The 25,467-nt window shown below is 39.1% G+C and overlaps 1 protein-coding gene across 1 annotated transcript in view; it reads right to left on the bottom strand.

Annotated features, from left to right (window-relative positions):
- LOC142336208 (phosphatidylinositol-3,5-bisphosphate 3-phosphatase MTMR6-like) overlaps positions 1–25,467 on the bottom strand; it is a 192,785-nt gene that overhangs the window by 158,817 nt on the left and 8,501 nt on the right. Inside the window, exons 4-6 of the mRNA XM_075384868.1 lie at positions 16,782–16,935; positions 10,515–10,703; positions 10,029–10,159 (exon numbers count right to left, since the gene is read on the bottom strand). Of these exons, the coding sequence (XP_075240983.1) occupies positions 10,029–10,159; positions 10,515–10,703; positions 16,782–16,935 (474 nt within the window). The remainder of the gene's footprint in view (positions 1–10,028; positions 10,160–10,514; positions 10,704–16,781; positions 16,936–25,467) is intronic.

Here is a 25,467-nt window from a genome sequence, read left to right as displayed (position 1 = left end):
AAAGCATAAGGAAAATCGAAAGAAATTTAGTGGAAGTCTTTAAACTGCCTCCCAATAAGCCCGCGGCCTAAATTCCGAATGAGAGCAACTTCTGTCACGCAAAAACAAAAATTGCTCGAGCGGCGTAATATTGAAGAACAAAACGGCCAAAAAATTTGCCTCAAAAGGCACAAACTTCTACAATTTAAACAAACTTCTACAAACTTCTACAAGTTATCATAACACCTCTGCTTCGCCTCGGAGTTTGATCAGTTATCGGTGGCGATAACAACCGTGTGATAATTTTTTTAATCAACACCTGTTGCGATCACTTCAAAATTGAACACAGTATTTTTGGTTTTTCATTTTTATTTTTTGCGGACAATTACATTTTCAAAGGCAGGTGATATTTATTTGGATCTGTACTTCGTTTTCTCCTCATGCGCCGCCTCCCACACACATACACACACGCACAAACACACAGACACACACGCGCACACACAGACACTCACATACACATACACACACACAAACACGCACACAAACACACACACACACACACGCACACACACATACACACACAAACACGCAGACACACACTTACACACGCCCGCACGCACACACAATTACACACATTCAAAAGCACACACCCACACACACAAGCAAGCACGTACGCACGCATGCACGCACACACACACACACACACAATTACACACATACAAAAGCAGACACACACACACATACACACGCACACACATGCAAACACACACACACACACGCACACATACAGACACACACATACACACAAACACGCACACAGACACACGCGCACGCACGCACACACACAATTACACATACAAAAGCACACACCCACACACACGCAAGCACGGACGCACACACACACATCAAACATACCACACACAAAACACTCACCACACACATACACATACACACGAACACAAACAAATACCCACACACACACATATGCACACGCACGCACACACAAGCACACATACACATACACACACCACACAACACACACACACCACACTAAACACACCACACCCACACCCAACACGACACACACACAAACACACACGCACACCCACACACGTACACACACCCACACACACACATACGCAAACAAAACACACACACCACACCACTCACTCACCACACACACACACCTCACACACACACACACCACACAACACACCACACAAGCTTTTTTAGACTACAAGCTTATCAAAACTGCGCGCAAACAGCCGAAAGAACGCCAGTGACATTTCATTCAAGCTTGGAAAGTACAAACAAGGACACAATGAGGCACTTGACTATTCCACGCCTAGCGCTTCAAGCGTCTCTTCTTGCAGTTCGACTAATTAGGAATATTGTGATTCATTCATCATAAATTCTGTTCTGGACTGACCCAACAACAGCACTTCAATGGCTTAACAGTGCTAATCAAAAGCGGCAAGTCTGTGGAAAATATAGTTGCAGAAAATCGTGACACTACTGATGTAACTCAGTGGCGATCTGTCAGTGGATTCAACACGAGCTAATAACGGAACACGAAATATATGCACTGCCAACTGTGCTATTTGTCCCTAATTTTTGGTATGCTACAAACCGACTTTATATTAGCAACAAGCCTTACTTCGGAGTGAGAGCAACAGACATCACTCAAAAAAGACAGCGTGAAAAAGTCACTTGAGAAGTCAAAGAATGTTCTAGAAGAAAAGCTCAAAATCTTTCAAGAGCAATTTAAAAATCCATTCAGTTCAAAAAGTGAGTGAAGTAAGTCAGACGTCAAGCTTGAAAATCGTGACTTATGTAAAACGAATTTTTTTAAAAGGAGAGCTCCTAAATAATAGCCGTTGAGAGGCTGACGGCGGCTAACAGAAAACAAAAAAAAGTAAATACAGAAGACAAACTGCCGCATCTGAAGAAAAAACCCAATAGCGAGAAAGCGAATTTTTGTGCAGACAAGATTTTCTGACTCTGCTTTAAATTTAGAGCGAAAAAATTTCACGCCGCAAAACCACTAGCATTTTCACTCCACTTCCTGTTTCGGCGTGACCAAAATCGTCACTCCAATTTGACTTCAAAAATCATGAAAAATTTCGAACAGATCTTAAAAAGAAGGACAGCGCCCCACTACAATTCAAATTCTTTGAATTGTAAAAAGACAGAGCACCTACACAACCCAATTCTGGGATTTTAAAAAAGGAGAGCCCCTAAATAATAGCCGTTGAGAGGTTGACGGCGGCTATTAATTAGTAAAACCGTAATGACAACGTTAGAGCGTGTTTTAGAGCACTATAAAGCATTCGAAGGAAAATCGAAAGAAATTTAGTGGTAAATCTTTAAACTCCCTCCCAATAAGCCCGCGGCCTAAATTCCGAATGAGAGCAGCTTCTGTCACGCAAAAATCAAAAATCGAAGTCTGAAAAAGTCACTCATAAAGTCATATCATATCGCTCGAGCGGCATAATAATGAAAAAACGGCCCAAAAATTTGCCTAAAAAGGCACAAACTTCTACAACAATTGCCTCAAACTTCATAAAAGAGCAACTAATAACCTTAGGTCTGGTGTCTAAAATGAAGAGTCGTGGACTCCTGGCACCCTCTGAACAGGGAGATACTTGTGCTATGATCCGACAGAGATCCTCATCTTCTGTGCTCCGAGCACCTGCCAACTTGGCCATTCCTACTAGGGGCTGAGAGGAGCGACATACTGCAGCCTAAACACAAAGCATGTCAGTTAACTAAAAATTCAAAGAAATGACGTAGAATAAAAAGAGAGTAGTCTGTTTGTTCGCGAGAGGTTGTGACTGCTTGAAGTCACTGAGAACTTCTGGTTCGAGATATTAAGGCAAAATTTCGAAAAGACTTCCGCGGATTCACGTAAGACATGCTTAAAACACGAAACGCGCACGTTTTAAAATGACGAAAAACAACTGAAGTCAACTTCTGGCTAAGTATCAACTTCTGGAGTAACTTCTGGCACTGCAGACTTCCGGCATTTTAAAATGTACGCAAGCGCGTTTTGATGACAAATAAGCGGTGGCTACAACGTCTAACTGTAGAAATGTCTGAATAAAATCACGAGGATTGAAACCAATAGCAGTAAAGCAGCCAATAGCGGTGTATTTTAAATAATGCTTATGTTGGACAGGACTAACTCCATTAGCGTCGAGGTATGTGAGTACTGGAAGTCTGGACCGGCTGCGGAATCGGGCTGAGCCTTCTACGGTGGTCTTGTTGCACCTGGAGGGGAATACCAGAACTGTGGGATATGTATCCGACAACTGAAACAGCAAATGTAGTTAACGGTTATCCTGTTACTATTTTGCTAATGCAAAACCAATCAATCTGTGTTCAATTTTGAAGTGATCGCAACAGGTGTTGATTTAAAAAAAAATACCACACGGTTGTTATCGCCCTCGAAGTTATAATAACACCTCGGCTTCGCCTCGGAGTTTGATAACTTTTCGGTGACGATAACAACCGTGTGGTAATTTTTTTAATCAACACCTGTTGCGATCACTTCAAAATTGAACACAGTATTATTGGTTTTTCATTTTTATTTTTTGTGGACAATTACATTTTCAAAGGTAAGTGATATTTATTCGGATCTGTTCTTCGTTTTGTTCTCATGCGCCTCCCCCCCCCTCCCTCCCTCCCACACACACACATACACACACGCACACACACACACACACACACACACACACACACACACACACACACAAACACACACACACACACGCACACACACACACACATACACACAAAAACACGCACACACACACTCTCACACACACACGCACGCACACACACACATACACGCACGCACACACTTACACACGCACGCACGCACGCACACACACATCAAACATACCACACACAAAACACTCACCAAACGACGCCCAGAGGCTACTCGACAACGTAGCCAGAAATGCAGCGGCAGTCGGCCTCTACCTGAACGTCGGCAAAACCAAATTCTGCTCCCAGGACATCAATCAGAAATTCCACGTCTACGGCGAAGAACTGGAACGTGTTGAAGACTTCACCTATCTTGGAAGTAAAATACAGCTCGACGGCAACGTAACATCTGAAATCAAGGCCAGGATAGGCAAAGCTGCAGGTAGTTTCAAAAACCTTAAGAACATCTGGAACCAGAGAAGCATCCCTCAGCTTGTAAAAGTGAAGATTTACAAGGCATGCGTACGAAGTGTACTCTTGTATGGTTGCGAGAGCTGGCCAGCAAAAAATTCTGATATAAACAGTTTGCAATCCTTCGAAAATCGATGTCTTCGACGTATTCTCCACAAAGGACAGGACCTCCCCGCTGAAAGTATCACCACCATTGCAAAATGTGATTCCCTTGCCACGACGATCCAAACAAGACGCTTGCGATGGCTAGGGCATGTCCTCCGAATGAATCCGTCCGAAATTCCAAACGCAGCGCTCGAATTCGAAAAGGGCGATAACTGGAAGAGACCCCCAGGCGGCATACGCAAGACCTGGCGAAGAATCGTTCGTGACGAAGTAAAGAAGCATATCAAACCACCGAAAATGTCAGCGAAGAAATGGGAGACTGAATGGTTCGACCTGTGCAAGGAAACAGCCCAGAACAGAAAGCAATGGAGAGGTCTTATTCGGGACCAAAATGTGGCGGGATAAGGGCAGCACTGCCCGTGAGCCCTATCTGGAATCTGGAAACACTCACCACACACACATACACACACACGAACACAAACACATACACACACCACACACTACACACACCACACCCACACCAAACACGACACACACACACCACCTACACACCACACACACACACACGCACACATACACGCATACACACAGACACACATACATACACACACAAACACGCACACACACACACGCACGCACACACACACACACAATTACACACATACAAAAGCACACACCCACACACACAAGCAAGCACGCACGCATACACACACACAAACACACACACACACATTCACGCACGCACGCACACACAGTTACACAGATACAAAAGCACACATACATACATACACACACACTCACACACACACACACAAACACGCACACCCACACACACATGCACACACACACACTCACACATACCCACACTCACACATACCCACACACACACATACCCACACACACACATACCCACACACACACATACCCACACACACACATACCCACACACACACACATACCCACACACACACATACCCACACACACACACATACCCACACACACACATACCCACACACACACACATACCCACACACACACACATACCCACACATACACACATACCCACACACACATACCCACACACACACACATACCCACACACACACACACATACCCACACACACATACCCACACACACACACACACCCACATACCCACACACACACATACCCACACACACACATACCCACACACACACATACCCACACACACACATACCCACACACACACATACCCACACACACACATACCCACACACACACATACCCACACACACACATACCCACACACACATACCCACACACACATACCCACACACACAAACCCACACACAGATACCCACACACACATACCCACACACACATACCCACACACACATACCCACACACACATACCCACACACACATACCCACACACACATACCCACACACACATACCCACACACACACATACCCACACAAACATAATAACACACAAACCCACACACACACGCACACACACGCACACACACACGCGCACACGCGCACACACACACACACGCACACACACACATACCCACACACACATACCCACACACACATACCCACACACACATACCCACACACAAATACCCACACACACACATACCCACACACACATACCCACACACAAATACCCACACACACATACCCACACACACATACCCACACACACATACCCACACACACATACCCACACACACATACCCACACACACATACCCACACACACACATACCCACACACACATACCCACACACACATACCCACACACACATACCCACACACACATACCCACACACACATACCCACACACACATACCTACACACACATACCCAGACAAACATACCCACACACACATACCCACACACACATACCCACACACACACACATACCCACACACACATACACACACACATACACACACACACATACACACACACACACACACATACACACGCACACACACACACGTACACTCACACGCACACACGCACACACACACACGCGCACACACACACACACACACACACACACACGCGCACACACACACACACACACACACACACACACACACACACATATGCACACGCACGCACACAAAAGCACGCATACACATACACACACCACACCCACACCCAACACGATACACACACACACACACCACACACACACACACACACACACACGTACACACACCCACACAAACGCGCACACACACATACGCAAACACACACGCATGCACAAACACAACACACACACCACACCACACACACCTCACACACACACACACACACCACACAAGCTTTTTTAGACTACAAGTTTATCAAAACTGCGCGCAAACAGCCGAGAGAACGCTGGTGACATTTCATTCAAGCTTGGAAAGTACAAAGTGGCCCGAATGAGGCACTTGACTATTCCACGCCTAGCGCTTCAAGCGTCTCTTCTTGCAGTTCGACTAATGAAGAATATTGTGAAAGAACAAAACTTGCGAATCATAAATTCTGTGTTCTGGACTGACTCAACAACAGCACTTCAGTGGCTTAAGTGCTAATCAAAAGCGGCAAGTCTGTGGAAAACATAGTTGCAGAAACTGTTGACACTACTGATGTAACTCAGTGGCGATCTGTCAGTGGGTTCAACACGAGCTAATAACGGAACACGAAATATTTCTAGGCAGCAGCTCAAGGGTAGCAAGTTGTTTACTGGGCCGGCTTGGTTGTGTAAACCCGAAGAGCATTGGCCTAAACATGTAGATCTCACATTTGCAAAAGAAAGTGTGCCAAATGCAGTTTTCTCAAGCTCATCGAAGAAACAGCGACCGTTTTCAGTGGGAAAAAACAGTTAATTCCACCGTCTGGTGAACATAGTTGTGGGAATTCACAGACGTTTCAGGAGGAAGAACAAGATTTCACTATAAGTTGAACAGTTAGAAAATGCTAAGATGACTGCGTTCCGCGAAATAGAAGGAGCAGTTCTCTAACGAATTGAAAGCAACGTCTAGACAGTTACCAAAAACAGCAGACTATTTGTGTCTGCGCCGTATCTACATGAGAACGAACGGTTTGTTGCCAGGGTCAGGCAGATTGGCCAAAAGCAAGCTGGATAATGATCTGAAGCATCCAATCCTTCTCCATTGGAAGCATACAGCTGTTGAGATGCGTCTTTGATTTAAACACAAGCGGCAGAACCAAGAGGGAACTGAGTATGTCACGAAATATTATCAGGCAGAAATTGTGGCTAATTGACATACGAAACGCTTTGCGGACAATTCGAGAGAAATGAGTTGTTTGACGAAAGGGCAACGTGCGATCAATTACGCCAATGATGGCTGATCTGACAGACATCAGATCAGCAAATGTCCATCCCGTTGCAAATGTAGGAGTGGACGTTTTCGAACTGCTTTGAATCAAGATTGTTCAACGGAATGAAAGGAGATCGTGCTGCTTGTTAACAGGTCTTTCAACTCGATCAGTACACCTTGAAGTGATTTCAAGTTTGAACTCAGATTCCTGTCTGAATGCGATAACTCTACTCATAGCTCGACGTGGCCAACCCTTGTTAATTACAAACATACCCGGCAGATTGCCGGAAAATAGCCGCCGTTGATTCCAATAAGCATGATTGGGATTGAACGAATAGAATATATTGAATAAAAAAAGATTTTTGTACAAAAATATTTTTTAAGTCCGATTTATTTTGATGGCATTTCGTAGTTGAACATACTTCCGTTTCTTAGAGAGAGGCTACAGGGGCTACTATCAACACCAATAAGCATTAGAGGTGGTAACTAAGACTTATAGGAACGACGTTCAAATAGCGGGCATCTAAAATTGGGCTTTATGGGTTTATCCCGTTTCTATTTCTGACTTCAATTTTTTATACCGACTCTGTTCATTTTGAATTGCTTTGCTTAGCAACTGATGTTCAAATTCACTTTTAGCAGAATGAGAGAAGAGAGAAACTAGCCTAGAGAAGTCAAAAATATTTCACGCAAAATGTCGAAACATACCCGGCAGATTGCCGGAAAATAGCCGCCGTTGATTCCAATAAGCACGATTGGGATTGAAAGAATAGAAGATATTGAAAAAAAAAGATTTTTGTACAAAAACATTTTTTAAGTCCGATTTATTTTGATGGCATTTCGTAGTTGAAGATAACGTACTTCTGTTTCTTAGAGAGAGGCTACAGGGGCTACTATCAATACCAATAAGCATTAGAGATGGTAACTAAGACTTATAGTAACGACGTTCAAATAGCGGGCATCTAAAATTGGGCTTTATGGGTTTATCCCGTTTCTACTTCTGACTTCAATTTTTTATACTGACTCTGTTCATTTTGAATTGCTTTGCTGAGCAACTGATGTTCAAAATCACTTTTAGCAGAATGAGAGAAGAGAGAAACTAGTCTAGAGAAGTCAAAAAGATATCACGCAAAATGTTGAAAAAGCGGCAAAATGAGGTAGAGCGAAAAATTTTTTTATTCGACGAAGTAAAAAAAAAATAGGAGCGCTATAATAGCCGGCTGAGAAGATGAGGCGGCTATTAAAAAGCGGCAAAATGGTAAAGCGAAAAAAGTTTGACGAAGTAAAAAAACATAGCAGGACAAGTCCTGACGTACAATTCAAAGAATTTTCAATGACTAAACAAAAACCTAGACCTGAAATGAACTATGAATGGATTGGAAAAACCATTTAGAAAAAAATTCTATCCAAAAAAATCGAGAAAACAGTAAAAATCAGAGTGAAATTGCCGCATGTGAACAAAAAACCACTACCAAAAAACCGAATTTTTGTTCAAACACCATTTTCGCACTCTACTTTAAAATTAGAGCGAAAAAAATTCACGCCGCAAAACCACTCGCTTTTTCGCTCCATTTCCTGTTTCGGCGTGACCAAAATCACTACTCCAATTTGACTTCAAAAATCATTAAAAATGTGTGAACAGATCTTAAAAAAAAAGACAGCGCCCCAATACAATTCAAATTCTTTGAATTGTAAAAAAAAATACGAGCGCAAAAATAGCCGGCTGAGAAGATGAGGGCGGCTATTAATAAACAACGAAACCAATATTCTGGGCGCATGCCGAGTATTTTGAGATCTTATTAATGAATGTAACCAACAGTATGTAGGAAGTCAGTTAGCACATTGAAGGATCAAGGGGACTTTCAATCCTCCTTCATCAACTCACTTTAAAGGAATGTGGGAACGCTTGGTAAGGAGCTTCAAGAGTGTCATGTAGTGTGGGCGCACTCACAGAAGACGAATTGTTGACGTATTGAGGACGAAAAACAAAAACTGCTAAAGAAGGTTAAAACAAGGCAAAATAGTCTTTTTTAAATAAAAGCTGAATCTTAAGGGTAATATTTGGTTCAGATGGTCAAAAATGCTTCGCATCGCAAAGTTACTAGTTTTGACAACTCGGAGAAACGTCTTTGACTAGAAAAGTCAGAGTTAAATCTAAAAACTGTTATCAAATTTTGTTCGCTAAGCAAAAATTTTTTACGCCTAATTTTCTCGCTCTCCTTCAAATGAGCGACATGACAAGAAAACCACACTCTCATCTTCAGGTTCTTGAACTATTTGACCTAAAAATTTTTTCGCCAAAAATAACTCAGTTTTGACGACGAACCAGAACAGCTACTGACGCACCATCTAAAGAAAGTAGTCGGTAGAATCACTTAATATTGCTTTTAAGCATGGTTTGTCCGTTAACGCGAGAACCGTGTCTTTTCATGTGAGAACTCACTTGGTACTCGCGATTAACAGCGCTGTCAATCTTCCAATGTGGGGAATCTCTCACTCGCATTCTGATGTACTCACTCTCTATTGAGTAGGCACTCCAACTATCCCCGTACCCACTGTCTTCCCCACTAGCCACTAAATCACACACAACAAGTAAATTAACCAGATTTGGCTTAGCAGCTGTAGCTATCATACACCTAATCAACTGATCTCCATTTTTTATTCATATCAATTTTTACTTCCATACTCTGGGTCTTCTCACACTCATTTGATTAGCTAGATCTCTCACTAGAAACCGACTTGTCTTCATTAGACATTTTAACTTTCTTACTGATTTTGATTGAAAAGGAAAGTAAGAAAAATACACTTTCCAGCCGCGCTCTTTTTATCGTATGTGATTTTATCGACTCGTATGTGATTTTATCAACTCCTATTCTAAATCCGAAAATCGTAGCATATTCAAAAACGCACTGAAAAACGGTTTGCATACCTAGACCCGTTGTAGTGGCTATACTTGTTGGGAATTTAGAACTGTGTTTGCTGCTAGTGTTCCCACTGAACAAGGAATGCGGTCTACTCTCGGGAACTCCAAGGTCATTGCTTCCCCCTCCCCTGTTCCTGCTCCTCTCAAAACTATGCTCCTGTTTGTAGTGGAAGGCAAACAGATCTTCCACTTTGGCTAAAAATATATAATTTTCTCAATCTATGTCAATAACAAACTTGGCTGCCAGATTCAGGACAATAGCCGCCGGTGACCCCACTGACCAACGTTGGTATTGATATGGTTACAGAAAAAAAATACGACGAAAAGTGTCAAAAAGAGTTCTAATCTGGCCCACCGTTCAAACAGATTCGATAAATATGGTGAATTCACTATCTAAGTTGGAGGAAAATAAGGTTAATAATAGTATACTCGAAGGAACTTTCACAACTTAATGCTCATAAACCTTTGAACATTAAGTCTAACTGCCCAGTCTTTATTGCTTCATCCGGTTTCTTTTGATTTCGCTTTTTGATCTTGGAAGTATTTGTGTAATACAGTTGACTGAGTTCAAAATTCCATTCAGCTGAGATAACAAGTGAGTTAATTCAGATGTCAAGCGAGAAAATCGTAAAAACGCAAAACGCACGAGGTAAAATGAATTTAAAAAAATGCAAAGTCCTCCACTTCGAAGAATTTTCATTGAATAAAATAAAAACTAGACCCAGAATGCACAAGGAATGGCTTAAGCAAAACATTTATAAGACAATTCAATTTAAAAAATTGGAAAAACCTGTAAAAATCAAATCACATTGCCCCATGTGATCAAAACCCCACTAGCTAGAAAGCAATTTTTGTTTCCTCATACCGCTATTAAACTACACTGAGATTTTTTACAGTAAAAAACCACTCGCTTTTTCGCTTCACTTCCTGTTTCGGCGTGACAAAAATTACTTCAATTTTTCATAAAGACAGCACCTCAATGTAATTGAAATAATTTCAATTGTGAAAACATAGCAGCACAATTCCTGAAATACAAACATAGCCGGCAGTTTGCCGGAAAACAGCCGCGATAGACGCTTGTGGCCTTCCATGAATTGAAACACCTAAAGAAATAAGATGGACAGATCGACCGCCAGTCCCTTAATAGACCACTAGACTGTTTGGGTTAGATTCGGACTGTCAGTTTTATGACACATACGGCCTATAAGGAAAAAGCCCTAAAAGAAATTTTTCAAAACTGATATTCGAAATCAAAAACTCCATAATCAAAACCTCGCCATAAAGTTCCAGAGGTGAGTTCAGAAGTCCTTTTTTTAAGTGAGTTAAGTCACGCAATTGACCTAAAAGCAAAAATGACGTCACGCACACAAATTTTAACTGCAAAGCAGTAGAAGTCACTGAAGTCATTGAAAAAGTCAATTCCAAGAAGTCAGGCAGTAAGAATCGTCGATGGAAGCGACAAATTAAAAAAGCCACGACGTACCCAATAATATGCGTTATCGCTTCGCGGCTATTAATAACAAGAATTGAGTAAACAACTAAATACTATTTGACCCGATCAGCAGACCAATTAAATTTTACGAACAAAACAGACAAATGACAGTTACAAAAACATGAAAAAAAACACATGATACAAAATTGCAGGTATCATATGCTTCCGTTTTCGAATGCCATTTTTTTGAGGAAACAAGAATCCGAAAACAGAAAATCTTCAAACCAAACAAAATGTGTTGTGACAAAGAAGAGGCCATTAGAAGCACGGATCGTGGAAAATAAGTTTCTTAAAAATTGAAAAACCTAAATTTAAACAAAAAAAACGTGAAGCTCTACTTGATCGTCTTTGTCAATGTCCCCAAATAAAAAATTGTAATGCCAGTTTGAACGCATGAGATTAACCTTTAGCTCAAAAATCTATCGACTACTTGGGCAAAGGAATGAAAATGTCATAAAATGAAAAACTTGAGCACAAAAAATATCGAAAATTTGCCAAATTTATCTATCCTTGCGTTCAATATAAACCGAACAACGTCGGATTAACTGGTCTCGAACGACAAAAGTGGGCAATTTAATTTAGGGGTCTGGCTTAAAATCTTTTTCGTAGTATTCTCCAAAGTTGCGAAGTCAATTCCAATAGCTTTTGCTAACACACCTTAAGAAACAGTTCTTTACTATTCGATGAGCACCCATACGCCATACGGACGCAATAAACAAAACTAAAACTATGCGCAAGAAAAAATGCGCTATCAAACCTTCAGTCGTTTTCAGTTAACAACGATAACCCTACAAGCAACCCTAACAAGTGAGAATAAAAAAAAACCAAAATCCAAAAAAATCAGAAGAATTGGGGCAGCAAAACTTATAAAAATTAAGCAAAAAATTGTTTTGAGCCTATTTTTTCAACTAACACAAGAATAAATGGATATTAGCAAATTCAAAAGGCCACAAAAACCAACATAAAACCAACTTAACAAAAAAATACCCCCAGAAACTAAAAACAAGAAAGTACAAAAACCGCTAAAACAGCCTTTAAAACAGCGAAATCACAAATAGCTCAAAACTGCATATAAAACTTTTATAAGATTGGGATGGTCAAAAATGCTGCCAAACGTATCTTGTTAATAATGTTTAGAAAAACCATTTCACCCACAAAATTAAAGTTAAAACTAGAAAACCACACATGATCAAAAAATCTGCTCGATTAGTGGTTCTCGCTCCCTGAAAAACGCGGCGTGAACAGGGAACCAGTCTTTTTCTCTGCTGTTCAGTTCGTTCAGCCCTCATCCTGTATTAAATACACTCCAAAAAATAGCGGCAAAAAATGGGCTCAACCAATACTCCTCTCCGAGTGGTAAATATAGATCACCATTACGCCTCTCCAAGTCGTAAGAAAGGAGAGCGTCTGAATAATAGCCTGTGAGAAGCTGACGACGGCTAGTAAACATCCTACGATTAAAGCTGGCCAATCCGCTGATAAATACTGACTTCTGTAGAGGGGGGCTCAGCTTTTCGCTAAAAAATTAGTCATTCGTAGCGTCAATGTTTGTTCGTAAAAAAAAAAGAATCATAGCCAGCAGATTACCGGAAAATAGCAGCGATATACGCTTGAGGCCTTCCATGAAAATGAAACAATTAAAGTCCGTATATAGACAACCAGACTTTTTGGTTAGATTCGGACTGTCATTTTCATGAGACATAAGCTCTATAAAGAAAAAACCTAATGGAGCTTTTTCAAAATAAATATTCGATTTCAAACTCAAGAATCTAATACTAATGAATTAGGGCATATACGTTTGGCACTATTTAGATGCACACTATTGAACATTAACTAGTCCTGAAATACAATCCAAATAATTGAATGAAAAACTGAGAACTAAATTAATTGAGCAGCAAATCAATTGAATAATCCAAGCCAAAAATACAATCTAAATAATCAAACCAACTAAACAAAATAATCATTGCTAAAACTCTTCAAGCTTTTACCCCGAAGGCCAATTATGATAAAATTCATTCTACTCAATAACTCACGATCAAGTCTTGGAAGAGATTTATTATCCACGAAAGGTAGATAAACTGGAGAAATATGACAAGTGCAAAATTTAAAAATGGTTTCTGAATTTTGCGGGAAAAAATGTCCACAACCATTTTTTGGTATGTAGAGTTCCATCATGTAACCCATCTGCAAGACCTAAAGAAGTTGCGTTGGCCAGTAAAGATCGATAAACTCTACAATGACAAAATTCAAAAACTAAAAAAAAATCGCAAATTTTAACAGAATCTTAATGAAATTCGGTATAGAAACATCGTCAGAAGCATTTCATTGTCTCCAGAGACTACCCAGTACCTCTATTTCAAATCCTCATTGGCTCATAAAGATCAATAATTTTGGAACAATAATCTGAAACATTGAAAAAAATTTTATCAAAAAAATTGCCAAAACTCGTGATATTAAAAATTTGATAACCAATCCATTACCTCTCGTGCAGTAACTTATTATCAAACCCTGGAGTAGATTCATGAGCCAATGGTGCCAATAAGGAAAAGCCCTGAAGGGCTTTTTCAAAATCAAAATTCGGAAATCAAGAAATCCAGACTCTAATACTCAAGAGTTTGGGCATATACGTTTGGCACTACTTAGATGCACACTATTGAACTTTAACTAGTAAATGTTCACAAGAAGTTCATTAAGCGAGTTCAAAAGTCATTTTTTAAGTGAGGTAAGTCACGCAATTGACCTAGTTAAGTAACGCAGAACAAATGACGTCACACATATATTTTAACTGCAAACCAGTAGAAATCACTGAAATTGAAAATGTCAATTCCAAGAAGTCAGGTCGCGAGAATCATCAATTGAGACGACGAATTAAAAAACATAGCAGGACAGGTCTTGAGGTACAAATCATAGAATTTTCATTGAGTAAAAAAAATTAAAAAAAAAACAGAAAATCAATGTCAAAACGCCGCATGTGAATAAAAAATTTTTAGCGAGAAGAAATTTGGTTCAAACAAGAAATTAGGCCTAGAACGAACTCTGAATAGATTGGGAAAACCATTTAGAGAAAAATTCTATCCAAAAAAACGGAAAAACAACAAAAATCGAAGTGAAATTGCCGGCCGCGTTTAACAAAAAACCACTAGAGACAAAGCGAATTTTTTTAACACCATTTTCTCACTCTACTTTAAAGTTAGCGGGACACAATTTCACGCAGCAAAACCACTCGCTTTTTGGCTCTACTTCCTGTTTCGGAAGTGACCAAAATCATCACTCCAATTTGACTTCAAAACTCATGACCAAATTCGAGTCGAAAAGTGTTCTAATTCGGCGTGAAGTTTCGGTTCACAAGAAGTTCATTAAGCGAGTTCAAAAGTCATTTTTTAAGTGAGGTAAGTCACGCAATTGACCTAGTTAAGTAACGCAGAACAAATGACGTCACACACATATATTTTAACTGCAAACCAGTAGAAATCACTGAAATTGAAAATGTCAATTCCAAGAAGTCAGGTCGCGAGAATCATCGATTGAGACGACGAATTAAAAAACATAGCAGGACAGGTCTTGAGGTACAAATCATAGAATTTTCATTGAGTAAAAAAAATTAACAAAAAAAAACAGAAAATCAATGTCAAAACGCCGCATGTGAATAAAAAATTTTTAGCGAGAAGAAATTTGGTTCAAACAAGAAATTAGGCCTAGAACGAACTCTGAATAGATTGGGAAAACCATTTAGAGAAAAATTCTATCCAAAAAAAAAACGGAAAAACAACAAAAATCGAAGTGAAATTGCCGCGTTTAACAAAAAACCACTAGAGACAAAGCGAATTTTTTTAACATTTTCTCACTCTACTTTAAAGTTAGCGGGACACAATTTCACGCAGCAAAACCACTCGCTTTTTGGCTCTACTTCCTGTTTCGGAAGTGACCAATTTGACTTCAAAACTCATGACCAAATTCGAGTCGAAAAGTGTTCTAATTCGGCGTGAAGTTTCGGTTGGATTCTAAAACTAATTAATTCAGCTTCTAAACTGAAAGCTAATAAGCTCAATACCAATGTCAGCTAGCAAACACTCTATTGAACTTGGATAACCTAATTCTCACATCACTTAATGACCAGGCTTTATCGGTTTATCCCGTCTCTTTTGATTTTGCTCTTTTGACCTTGACTGTATTCACTATCTAGCGTAATTCATTGAGCGAATGGATTTAAAAACCATTCAGTTGAAACAGTGATAAAGGGAAGTCAGAAGTCAAACGTGAAAGTCGTGACTTATGTAAAACGTAGTAAAAAAGGGAGAGCGCCTAAATAATAGCCGTTTGAGGGTCTGACGGCGACTATTAAAAAGACAGAGCCCCAATACAATTAAAACTCTTTGAATTGTAAAAACCAGGATGTCCCCAATAATAGCCGCTATTGCTTTGCGGCTATTAAAAATAAAAAAAGAGCACTAATACAATCCAATTCTTGGATCGTAAGGAACTAGATTTCCCGAATACTGCGGCTTGGATTTTAAATCTGTTGTTCACCCCTCTAAATATAGTAAGAATAATTAGAAAACTCCCGAATTTACTGGTGAATGACTCGAATTCTGCTCCTAATTTTTCTCATTGGTACGAACAATTTTTCATTTCTCACTTCATCAGATACGAACAATTTTTCAAGACGGAAAAATTGTCAGGTTTAGTTGCAAAACGAAATTGAGGAATCATCAACAATTTTTGCTGCGTTAAAAAAATCAATATAAGTGGTATGCGAATGCATATAACATGTAGTGACTGACCAGGTGCGGCAAGGGACGTGAGGGAGGCAGCTACACTGTTTGCATCAGTCTCCAGAGGCATCTTGAACTCAAACACTCGGAAGTGTTTCGTGTATATAACAATCTTAGCCGCCCCAGTGATTCTCTCGACCCTTGCTATTAGCGACACCGCAATCTAAACAACCCACAAAAATTGTTCTTCAGTCAATCAAATCGAAGAAAGGCCATTTAGGCTTTGAATAGTTCATCCACAGGGGGGGGGGTTCATCCACTTCGAATTGAGTTATTAATTGTTCAACTATTTAGTCAAACAATTAGTAACTCAATTCGAAATGAATGACCTAGGATACTCATTTTAGTGTCAGTGTTTATGGCCACCTATTTTTGAGCTGAGCAATATGGTCAAGCATAATGGCTAATTTAACGCATTTAAAATTATAAATAATAATTGTAATGCTAGTTCACCTCTTATTATGCTAAACAATCCATTAACATCCCGACTAACTTCGGACGAATTGCTCTCGAACCACTGCCACGGCAAACAATTTGGAAGGGGGTATAGGCTAGCAAAAATTTTATGATGCAAAAACATCTGAATGGGGAGGGGCTCGAACCATCTAGCTCCCGGAGAATAGCCGTAAACATTTAAAAAATCCTCAAGAAAACCAATCTCCTCTTCGAACTGTAAAGACAGCGAACAAACAAGATCCTTTGGATTGTAAAAACAAACAACAGCCTCGCTAACGCTTTGCGGTCATTGAAAAAAAATTATAACATCTTGAAAAAACTATTTCTAAGTACCCGGATAACATCAATTAAGACAGACATAATAACTGGACTAGTATGTAGTTCGTGACAACGTTTCATGTAGTCGGAAATTTCGGCTAATGGGAACGCAGAGACAAATCTTGTAATCGAATAGTCAAATTTAGAAAAAATGGTTGACAACTGTGGCCATTAACACAAAAATCAGTCCCTATTTATTACCCCAATTTACCGCACTTTTACATTCATCGTGATCACCTGTAATTTATAACTTTCATGACTTCTCATGACATCCGATCTTTAATAGCTATTTACTATGATAATTTATTTCTCCAATTTCTTCTGTTTGTTCCGAGAAGGACATCACGAAAAAGTGATACTTTGGTCCTCCCCAATGCTTTTGCAAGTGTGTCTGCCGTCATGCGATCGGTAGGTAAGTAGTTTAGCTCTAATAGTCGACTTTCGACTAAATTCCGAACGAAGTGCACTTTTAATGCAAAGTGCTTTGTTTTTCCGTGATTCATCGAATTTTTACTAAGAGCAATACAAGCTTGATTGTCTACAAAGAGGTTTACTGGCTGCTGGATTTCTAATTCTAATTCTCGTAATAGGTTTACTAAATGTACTGCTTCTTTACTTGCTTCGACTAGTTCGAAGTTCAACTTAGACTAGTTCGACTTGTTCAGCTCAGCCTCAGCTGTTGAAGTAGATACACACTTTTGTAACCGAGTTGATTGCACCTGAACTATTATTAAGTTTAAAACAAAAACCACTCGTACTTTTTCTATTGTCTATGATTCCTGCCCAATCTGAGTCTGAAAATCCTGTTACTCTAGTTTCTCACTTTTTCTAAAAACCATCTTCCCTGATTTTGTCCCTTTTAGATAACGTAAACACCCTTTTGCAGCGTTCCAATGTCCCTTTCCAGGATTTTGAACAAACGAACTTAATAAATTAGCTGCGTGCGCAATATCTGGTCTACTCGTTAATGCCATATAGTTCAGGCATCCCACTATACCCCGATAGTCACAAGATTGCATTTCTCTATGCTCATTGCTGCCTATTTCTGGTGAATCTAATTTTGACAGTTTCAGGCTAACATCTAATGGTGTTTCCAGTGTTTTCGATTCGCTCATTTTAAACTTCTTTAGCAATTTTTCTACAAAATCTTCTTGACTTAGCTTTATTTCGTTTTCTGTTCGCTCAATTTTTATATTTAAGAACCAACTAAGATCTCCATAACTGCTTATTTGAAATTGCTCACTAACTTTATTTTTAAAGTTTTCCTAAAAGTCTTCCTGCAATCCTAATATCATCATATCATTTAACCAAATACACACTATTCCCTCAATAGCTTTTTCACCTGTCTTTAAGAAAAGACACTCATCTTGAATAGCCGCTGTGAAACCTAATTGGCTGAGAAAATTTTTGATTGTTAAGTACCAATTTCTACCGGACTGTTTCAATCCATATAAACTTTTCCTCAACTTACAAATTAATGGATTTCCTTGCTTGCCAAACTTTTCAAACCCTTCGGGCTGTTGCATGAAGATTTCTTCTTCGAATGTCAGCATTTAAGTATGCTGTTTTGATATCCATGTTTCAACTCGGTGTTTTTATATATTGCGTAGCTTATCAGTACTCGAATTGTTGAGAGGCGTGTTACTGGTGAGTATGTTTCGTTGTAATCTCGACCTGGAACTTGGCTAAATCCTTTTGCTACGAATCTTGCCTTATAACTTGCTATCTCCCCGCTAGGATCAAACTGAAGAGCAAAGTGCCAGCGGCTACCAATGGGTTTACCTCCTCTGTTCTCTACCAGTTCCAAAACTTTATTTTCCATTAATGAGTTGTTTTCCAATTTCACTGCTTCGCACCAGTTTTTATCCCAATTTGCTTCATCAATAGACTTAGGTAGTAATTCGTTGTGCGCAATTTCACCCAGAAAGGCTACCGGCTTTAAACCTCTATCACTATCTGACTGATGCTTGTTGACTATCTCCTCCTTCATTTCTTTAATTTCAATAAACATTTGGTTTTCGTTGAATGTTAAATTCCGAGATTTTCTAACCTTAAAGACCCCTTTGTCATTTGGAATACCTACCAGATAAGTCTTATAAGTCTTACTGTTGTCTGAAGACCCCAAAAATATCCTTTTTTGAGAAGTTCTATCAATCTTACCTCGAAAACTTTTTCAACATGGACAAAAGCTAAACAACCAAACACTTTGATGGATTCTAAATTAGGTTTCTTCTTGTGCATTGCCTCAAAAGGTGTCTTCTGAATACCTGAATGGAAACAAAAGTTTTTGAATCTCACTTGCCATATTAAGTGCAAATGGCCAATCTAAACCTGACTGCTCTAAAAGACATCTAGCCTTGGGGTGATTGTCCCCCAATTCCCCTCAACCTTTCCGTTTTATTGTGGTGTATACGGTTGCGAGAACTCAAGTCCAACACCTTTTTGTCTACATAATTGCTTTATGTCATTTGAAACATATTCCCCTGCACCGTCACAAACTGAGGTTCCTGGTTGCCCTATGTCTGCAAAGAACTGTTCAACTTTTTCGAAGGCCTCGTCCCTTGACCTCAAAACATAAAGTTTCTGATATCTGCTAAAACTATCCACGAACCCTATTGCATACCTGTGGCCATCGACGGCTTCCGGTTGGATTGGCCCTAAAATATCAGTATGGACCATTTCTAAGACTTCGCTTGCTCTTTTGGAACTGGAAATTTTTTTGATTTATTTAGCTGGCATGTTTCAGTTTGTTAAGTTGTGCTCGCTTACTTTTAGTCCTACTGCTTGATCTTTTAAATTGTAAATGTCCTCAACATTATGACCTAAACGCTTATGCCACAAACTAAGGAGATCTCCGTTTGCTAAATGGCACTGCTCTGAGGTTTCTTCGTAATCAATGTTGTTCCAGATAAACAAACTATCTCTTTCATCAAAAGGGAGAATTGTTCCATTCTTTGTTCGTATTCCTAAAGTCCTACCAAAGAAGACCTCTTTGCCTGTTGCTCTAAGTTTCGACACTGATACCAGATTCCTTGTGTTGTTCGGAACAAGCAACGCATTACTTAATCTTATTTTTCGCTCTGAACCATTGGAATCCAAAACAGTTATTTCAAATGTTCCTTTCACACTAATTGAACTTTTACTGCTGTTTGCATTAGTGATAGTACCAGAATACTCCTTGTCTATATCTATGAATAAAATTTCGTCTTTAATCATATGGCTGGTAGCACCTGAGTCCAAAACTAGCTCATTAGCAAGGTTCTTTTCTGACGTTTGAAAGAAGGAAAAGATCTCTTCTTCTTCTTCTTCTTCTTCTAAATTCTGCTCCTCAACTAAATTTTGCGAGCCTCTCTGATTGGTTCTCCTGCTTTGACTTACAAACTTTTTCTCAGGTTTCTGTTGCTTTCTACAAAATTTAGCCATACGTCCCCGCTCACCACACTTAAAACATTTCATTGGGGAAGCCTTGGTTTGTTCATGAATCGTTTTCTTAAGCCTACACTCTTTTGCGATATGTCCCATTTTCCGGAAGTTGAAACATTTTCGCTCCTTATTAAAGAATACCCTCTCTGTTTTCGTTTTTACATTTTCATTATCAAAGTTTATCAGGTCTCGTTCAATTTCATCTAGAATTTTCTCGTCTTTGCTGTACTTCACGAGTGTTGCGAAATTTTCATATTCCTTCGGAAGCCCTTTTAGAACTATTGAGACAAACATTTTTTCACTGATTCCTTCATTCACTAGTGTTAAGTTGTATTGCATATCATCTGCTCTGGTGAGATAATCTACTATACTCTCACTTGAAGTTTTCCTAAGGCTCGTTAATTGTGCTATCAATTTATGTGGCTGAGGTCTCTCGAAACTTTTGAAGTGTTTTCACAGTACTTCCCAAGCTCTAGCGCCATCACCCTTATGTGGTCTAAGAAAAAGTACTGATGTTTTGTCTAAAGCCTGAACTAACTCGTACCACAAAGTCTTCTTTTCTTCTAACTCTTCTCGCCCTTTTTCTATAGCCTGCTGCGTTGCCTGAGTTATTTCTAACAGTTTGCATACAGTCTAGATAGGTGGCTTCTCCACTAAGAACTTTACCAAGTTTTAAAGAGTGCATACGAGCCCCAAACTTCAGCAAAATACAAGAAATCATCCTCACGCCCGCTGTATCACTCTTTCTGATTTTGAGCTCATTGTTAGGCCTTCCTTACTTTCGTTTAATTTCCGTTCGTCTTAAACTAACTCTTTAACTTGTTCTCTACTGAACCAAAGACTTATGCTGCCCCCACAACTATGTCCTTTGTTTTTCTAAGCTAGTACTGTTCTAGGTAAATATTCCTTTATAAAAATGGTCGGGCTGTGAAAAGATCTTAATCGGACTTAGATCAAAACTCCTTTCCTTTCTACGCGTGTTTGAATCTGTTGCCTGTTGGTGGTTGTGTTATAGGGCGACGAAGCGGTGAGTCGATATGTTTGTGTATCCAAAAATGCTTCATAGCACCAGGTTAGCACTTGCTGTGATATGGTAGCACTTGTTAGGGAAAAAAACACTAAGCAAAAAGAGCTTGGTCGACTAAATTAACCTAAAGTTGGTGTTCTGTTCGAGTTCTGTAGTATCCTTGACAAAATCGAAAGCAGGACATTGACATAGAGCCAGGGATTTTCTGCTGCGATTAAGCACGATGAGGATACATACCAACACCCTCCGAAGATTATGTACTTGAACCCTAATCCTAGTCCTATTTAAGAAGTGTTTTACCACCAACGTTTTGTCTTTCGAGCAAACTTGTATCTTACAGAAGCACAGCACACACAATTGAAAATGAAACAGTTGTTTAAGCTGAGCTGTTCTCAGCTATACTCAGCAATCCTGTTTCTCCGACAGCTCTGTTATGCAATTGAACCTCCCCGCTCCTTAATGATCCCCCACAACAGCTCCACTCACTCTTGACTTCACAAGCAGAATCAGCTGCTTAGCTACACACACTTAGCACGCCACGATTGAAGTTCGCCAACCAGGTACACAAGCTCTTGACTCCACAGATGAAGTCCCCAAACTAGCTACACAAGCTGCTCACTTCACAAATGAAGTCCCTCAACCAGCTACACATGCTTCTTACTCTTGCTTCTTCTGGTCTCACTGGGCCACTTCTTGACTACAAGATTTGTCTCTCGTTGTCCTCTCTGTCTTCCTCCCCCAGTGATTTCAGCGACCCTCTTATGTATCAAAGAGGCGCAGCAACAATGTTTTTCTGTTTACGAGGGGGGATTGATTAATTAACTTAGAAAAACTCTGGGCCCATAACCTTTTGGCTAATGGGAATGCAGAGACAAATCTTGTAATCAAATAGTTAAATTAGAAACAATGGTTGACAAATGTGGCGATTAACACAAAATTCAGTCTATATTTATTACCCCAAATTACCGCACTTTTACATTCATCGTGATCACCTGTAATTTATAACTTTCATGACTTCTCATGACATCCGGTCTTTACTAGCTATTTATTATGATAATTTACTTCTCCAAAAGATCAAGGGTCAACAGATCACATATAACAATAGGAAAAATTGGGGACAAAACTGGTATAAATAGCACGTGCTAGCTCCTTGTTGCATTCACTCATTTCATAAACAACCAAGATATAAATATGCACGTGGATGGAGGTACGTATATCTTTTCATACTTTAAACATACCCGGCAGATTGCCGGAAAATAGCCGCCGTTGATTCCAATAAGCATGATTGGGATTGAAAGAATAGATATTGAAAAATAAAGATTTTTGTACAAAAACAGTTTTAAGTCCGATTTATTTTGATGGCATTTCGTAGTTGAAAATAACGTACTTCTGTTTCTTAGAGAGAGGCTACAGGGGCAACTATCAATACCAATAAGCATTAGAGATGGTAACTAAGACTTATAGGAACAACGTTCAAATAGCGGGCATCTAAAATTGGGCTTTATGGGTTTATCCCGTTTCTACTTCTGACTTCAATTTTTTATACTGACTCTGTTCATGTTGAATTGCTTTGCTGAGCAACTGATGTTCAAAATCACTTTTAGCAGAATGAGAGAAGAGAGAAACTAGCCTAGAGAAGTCAAAAAGATATCACGCAAAATGTGGAAAAAGCGGCAAAATGAGGTAAAGCGAAACATGTTTTTATTCGACGATGTAAAAAAACATAGCGGGACAAGTCCTGACGTACAATTCAAAGAATTTTCATTGACTTAAGAAACAACTAGACCTAGAACGGACAATGCGTGAATTGGAAAAACCATTTCTAAAAAAATCAGATGAAAAAAACAAAAACAAAACAGAAAATCAATGTCAAAATGCTGCTAGGGAGAACAAAAAACCACTACTGAGATATGTAACTTTTATTCTAACAAAAAACAAGGTCCAGAATGAGCTGTGAATGGATTGGGAAAACTATTTAGAAAAAAATCCGATCCAAAAAATCGAAAAAACGGTAAAAATCAGAGTGAAATTGCCGCATGTGAACAAAAAACCACTACCGAGAAACCGAATTTTTGTTCAAACACCGTTTTCTCACCCTACTTTGAAATTAGAGCAAAAAAATCACGCCGCAAAACCACTCGATTTGTCGCTCCAATTCCTGTTTCGGCGTGACCAAAATCACCTCTCCAATTTGACTTCAAAAATCATGAAAATGTGCGAACAGATCTTAAAAAAAACATAGCCGGAAGAATTCCGGAAACGACTCGAAGTGGAAATCAATTTAAACGCCATCCAACTACTCATCAAACAAAACGTGCCTTTACTAATTTATGATTATCTAGAAACAAAACCATGAAACAGAAGATTAAATAAAGACAATAAAATCAAATCTTAAAATATGATAAAAAATCTGATCAAATTTTGTTATAAATTGTGATCCCGAGAAAACTATCTCTGCAAAATAACTTCATCAAAACAACTAGTACCTACCAAAACCACTTATGTGAATTTTGAAAAAATACGTTAGGCTAAATTATGATAAGAAAGCTCTTAAAAACTACTTTCAAGTTATCAATTTTTTTTAAATTTCAAAAGCATATAAGTCCAAAGAAAAATTCCCATCAGCCAATAGGGTATCCAGTTGCTCGCAAAACAATCGTTAAGTCATAATAGGCTAAGAAACTTAGCTAAAAACAGAAAAAAAAACGAAAAACTGCAAAAAATTAAGAAAAATAGTTCCAATTTTTGCCATTTTTTTGTCATATTTCTCAACAAAATAATTTTTACCCAAAAAACTGTAACCAATTGTTATAATAAATTTGCTCAAGTAGAATGGGTTTCTTCAATACCCATTTGAGCCAGTAAAACAAAATAATCGTCCAAAAAAACGCAAAAATTAGTTCGAAAATCAGTAAAATACATTAAAAACCTCCGAATTATCATAAAATTCACACGAATTTCCACAAACCTTCAAAGCACTACCGAAACCAACTTAAAATGAATACAAAATCATAACCAAACCTGTTAACCAATATAAAAGAAAAAAAACTGCTTTAAAATGCCGCATGTGAACAAAAAAATTTCGCTCGCTTAGAGAAAATTTTTTCACACAATTTCTCGCTCTCTCAAAAACAGCGGCATGAACAAAAACCACTCTCTTATCGCTCCTCTCTCCACTTTTGTTCAGCACTAAAATCACTCCAAACTTTCTCACGCGTTTCATTTCCCGCTTCAAAAAACACTCCAATAAAATTGTACAAAAAATAACTTCTCCAATCTCCTCTTCGAGTCGCAAAAAAACAGGAAGACCATATAAACAGGTATGCTCAGCTTCGCAGCAATAATTTTGCTTTATGCCGTTTTCATTTTAGTTGCTATCATTTTAGTTACGGAGACGTGCAAACTCTCATATTTTCCGGAAACGACTCGAAGTGAAAATCTATTTAACCGCCATCCAGCTACTCATCAGAA

The sequence above is a fragment of the Convolutriloba macropyga genome, chromosome 3 (assembly GCF_964194025.1).
Source record: "Convolutriloba macropyga chromosome 3, txConMacr16.3, whole genome shotgun sequence".
In the NCBI taxonomy this organism is placed as follows: Eukaryota; Metazoa; Xenacoelomorpha; order Acoela; family Convolutidae; genus Convolutriloba; species Convolutriloba macropyga.
The sequence above is the reverse complement of the archived record's forward strand: the minus strand, read 5'-3'. Positions and strand labels throughout refer to the sequence as shown.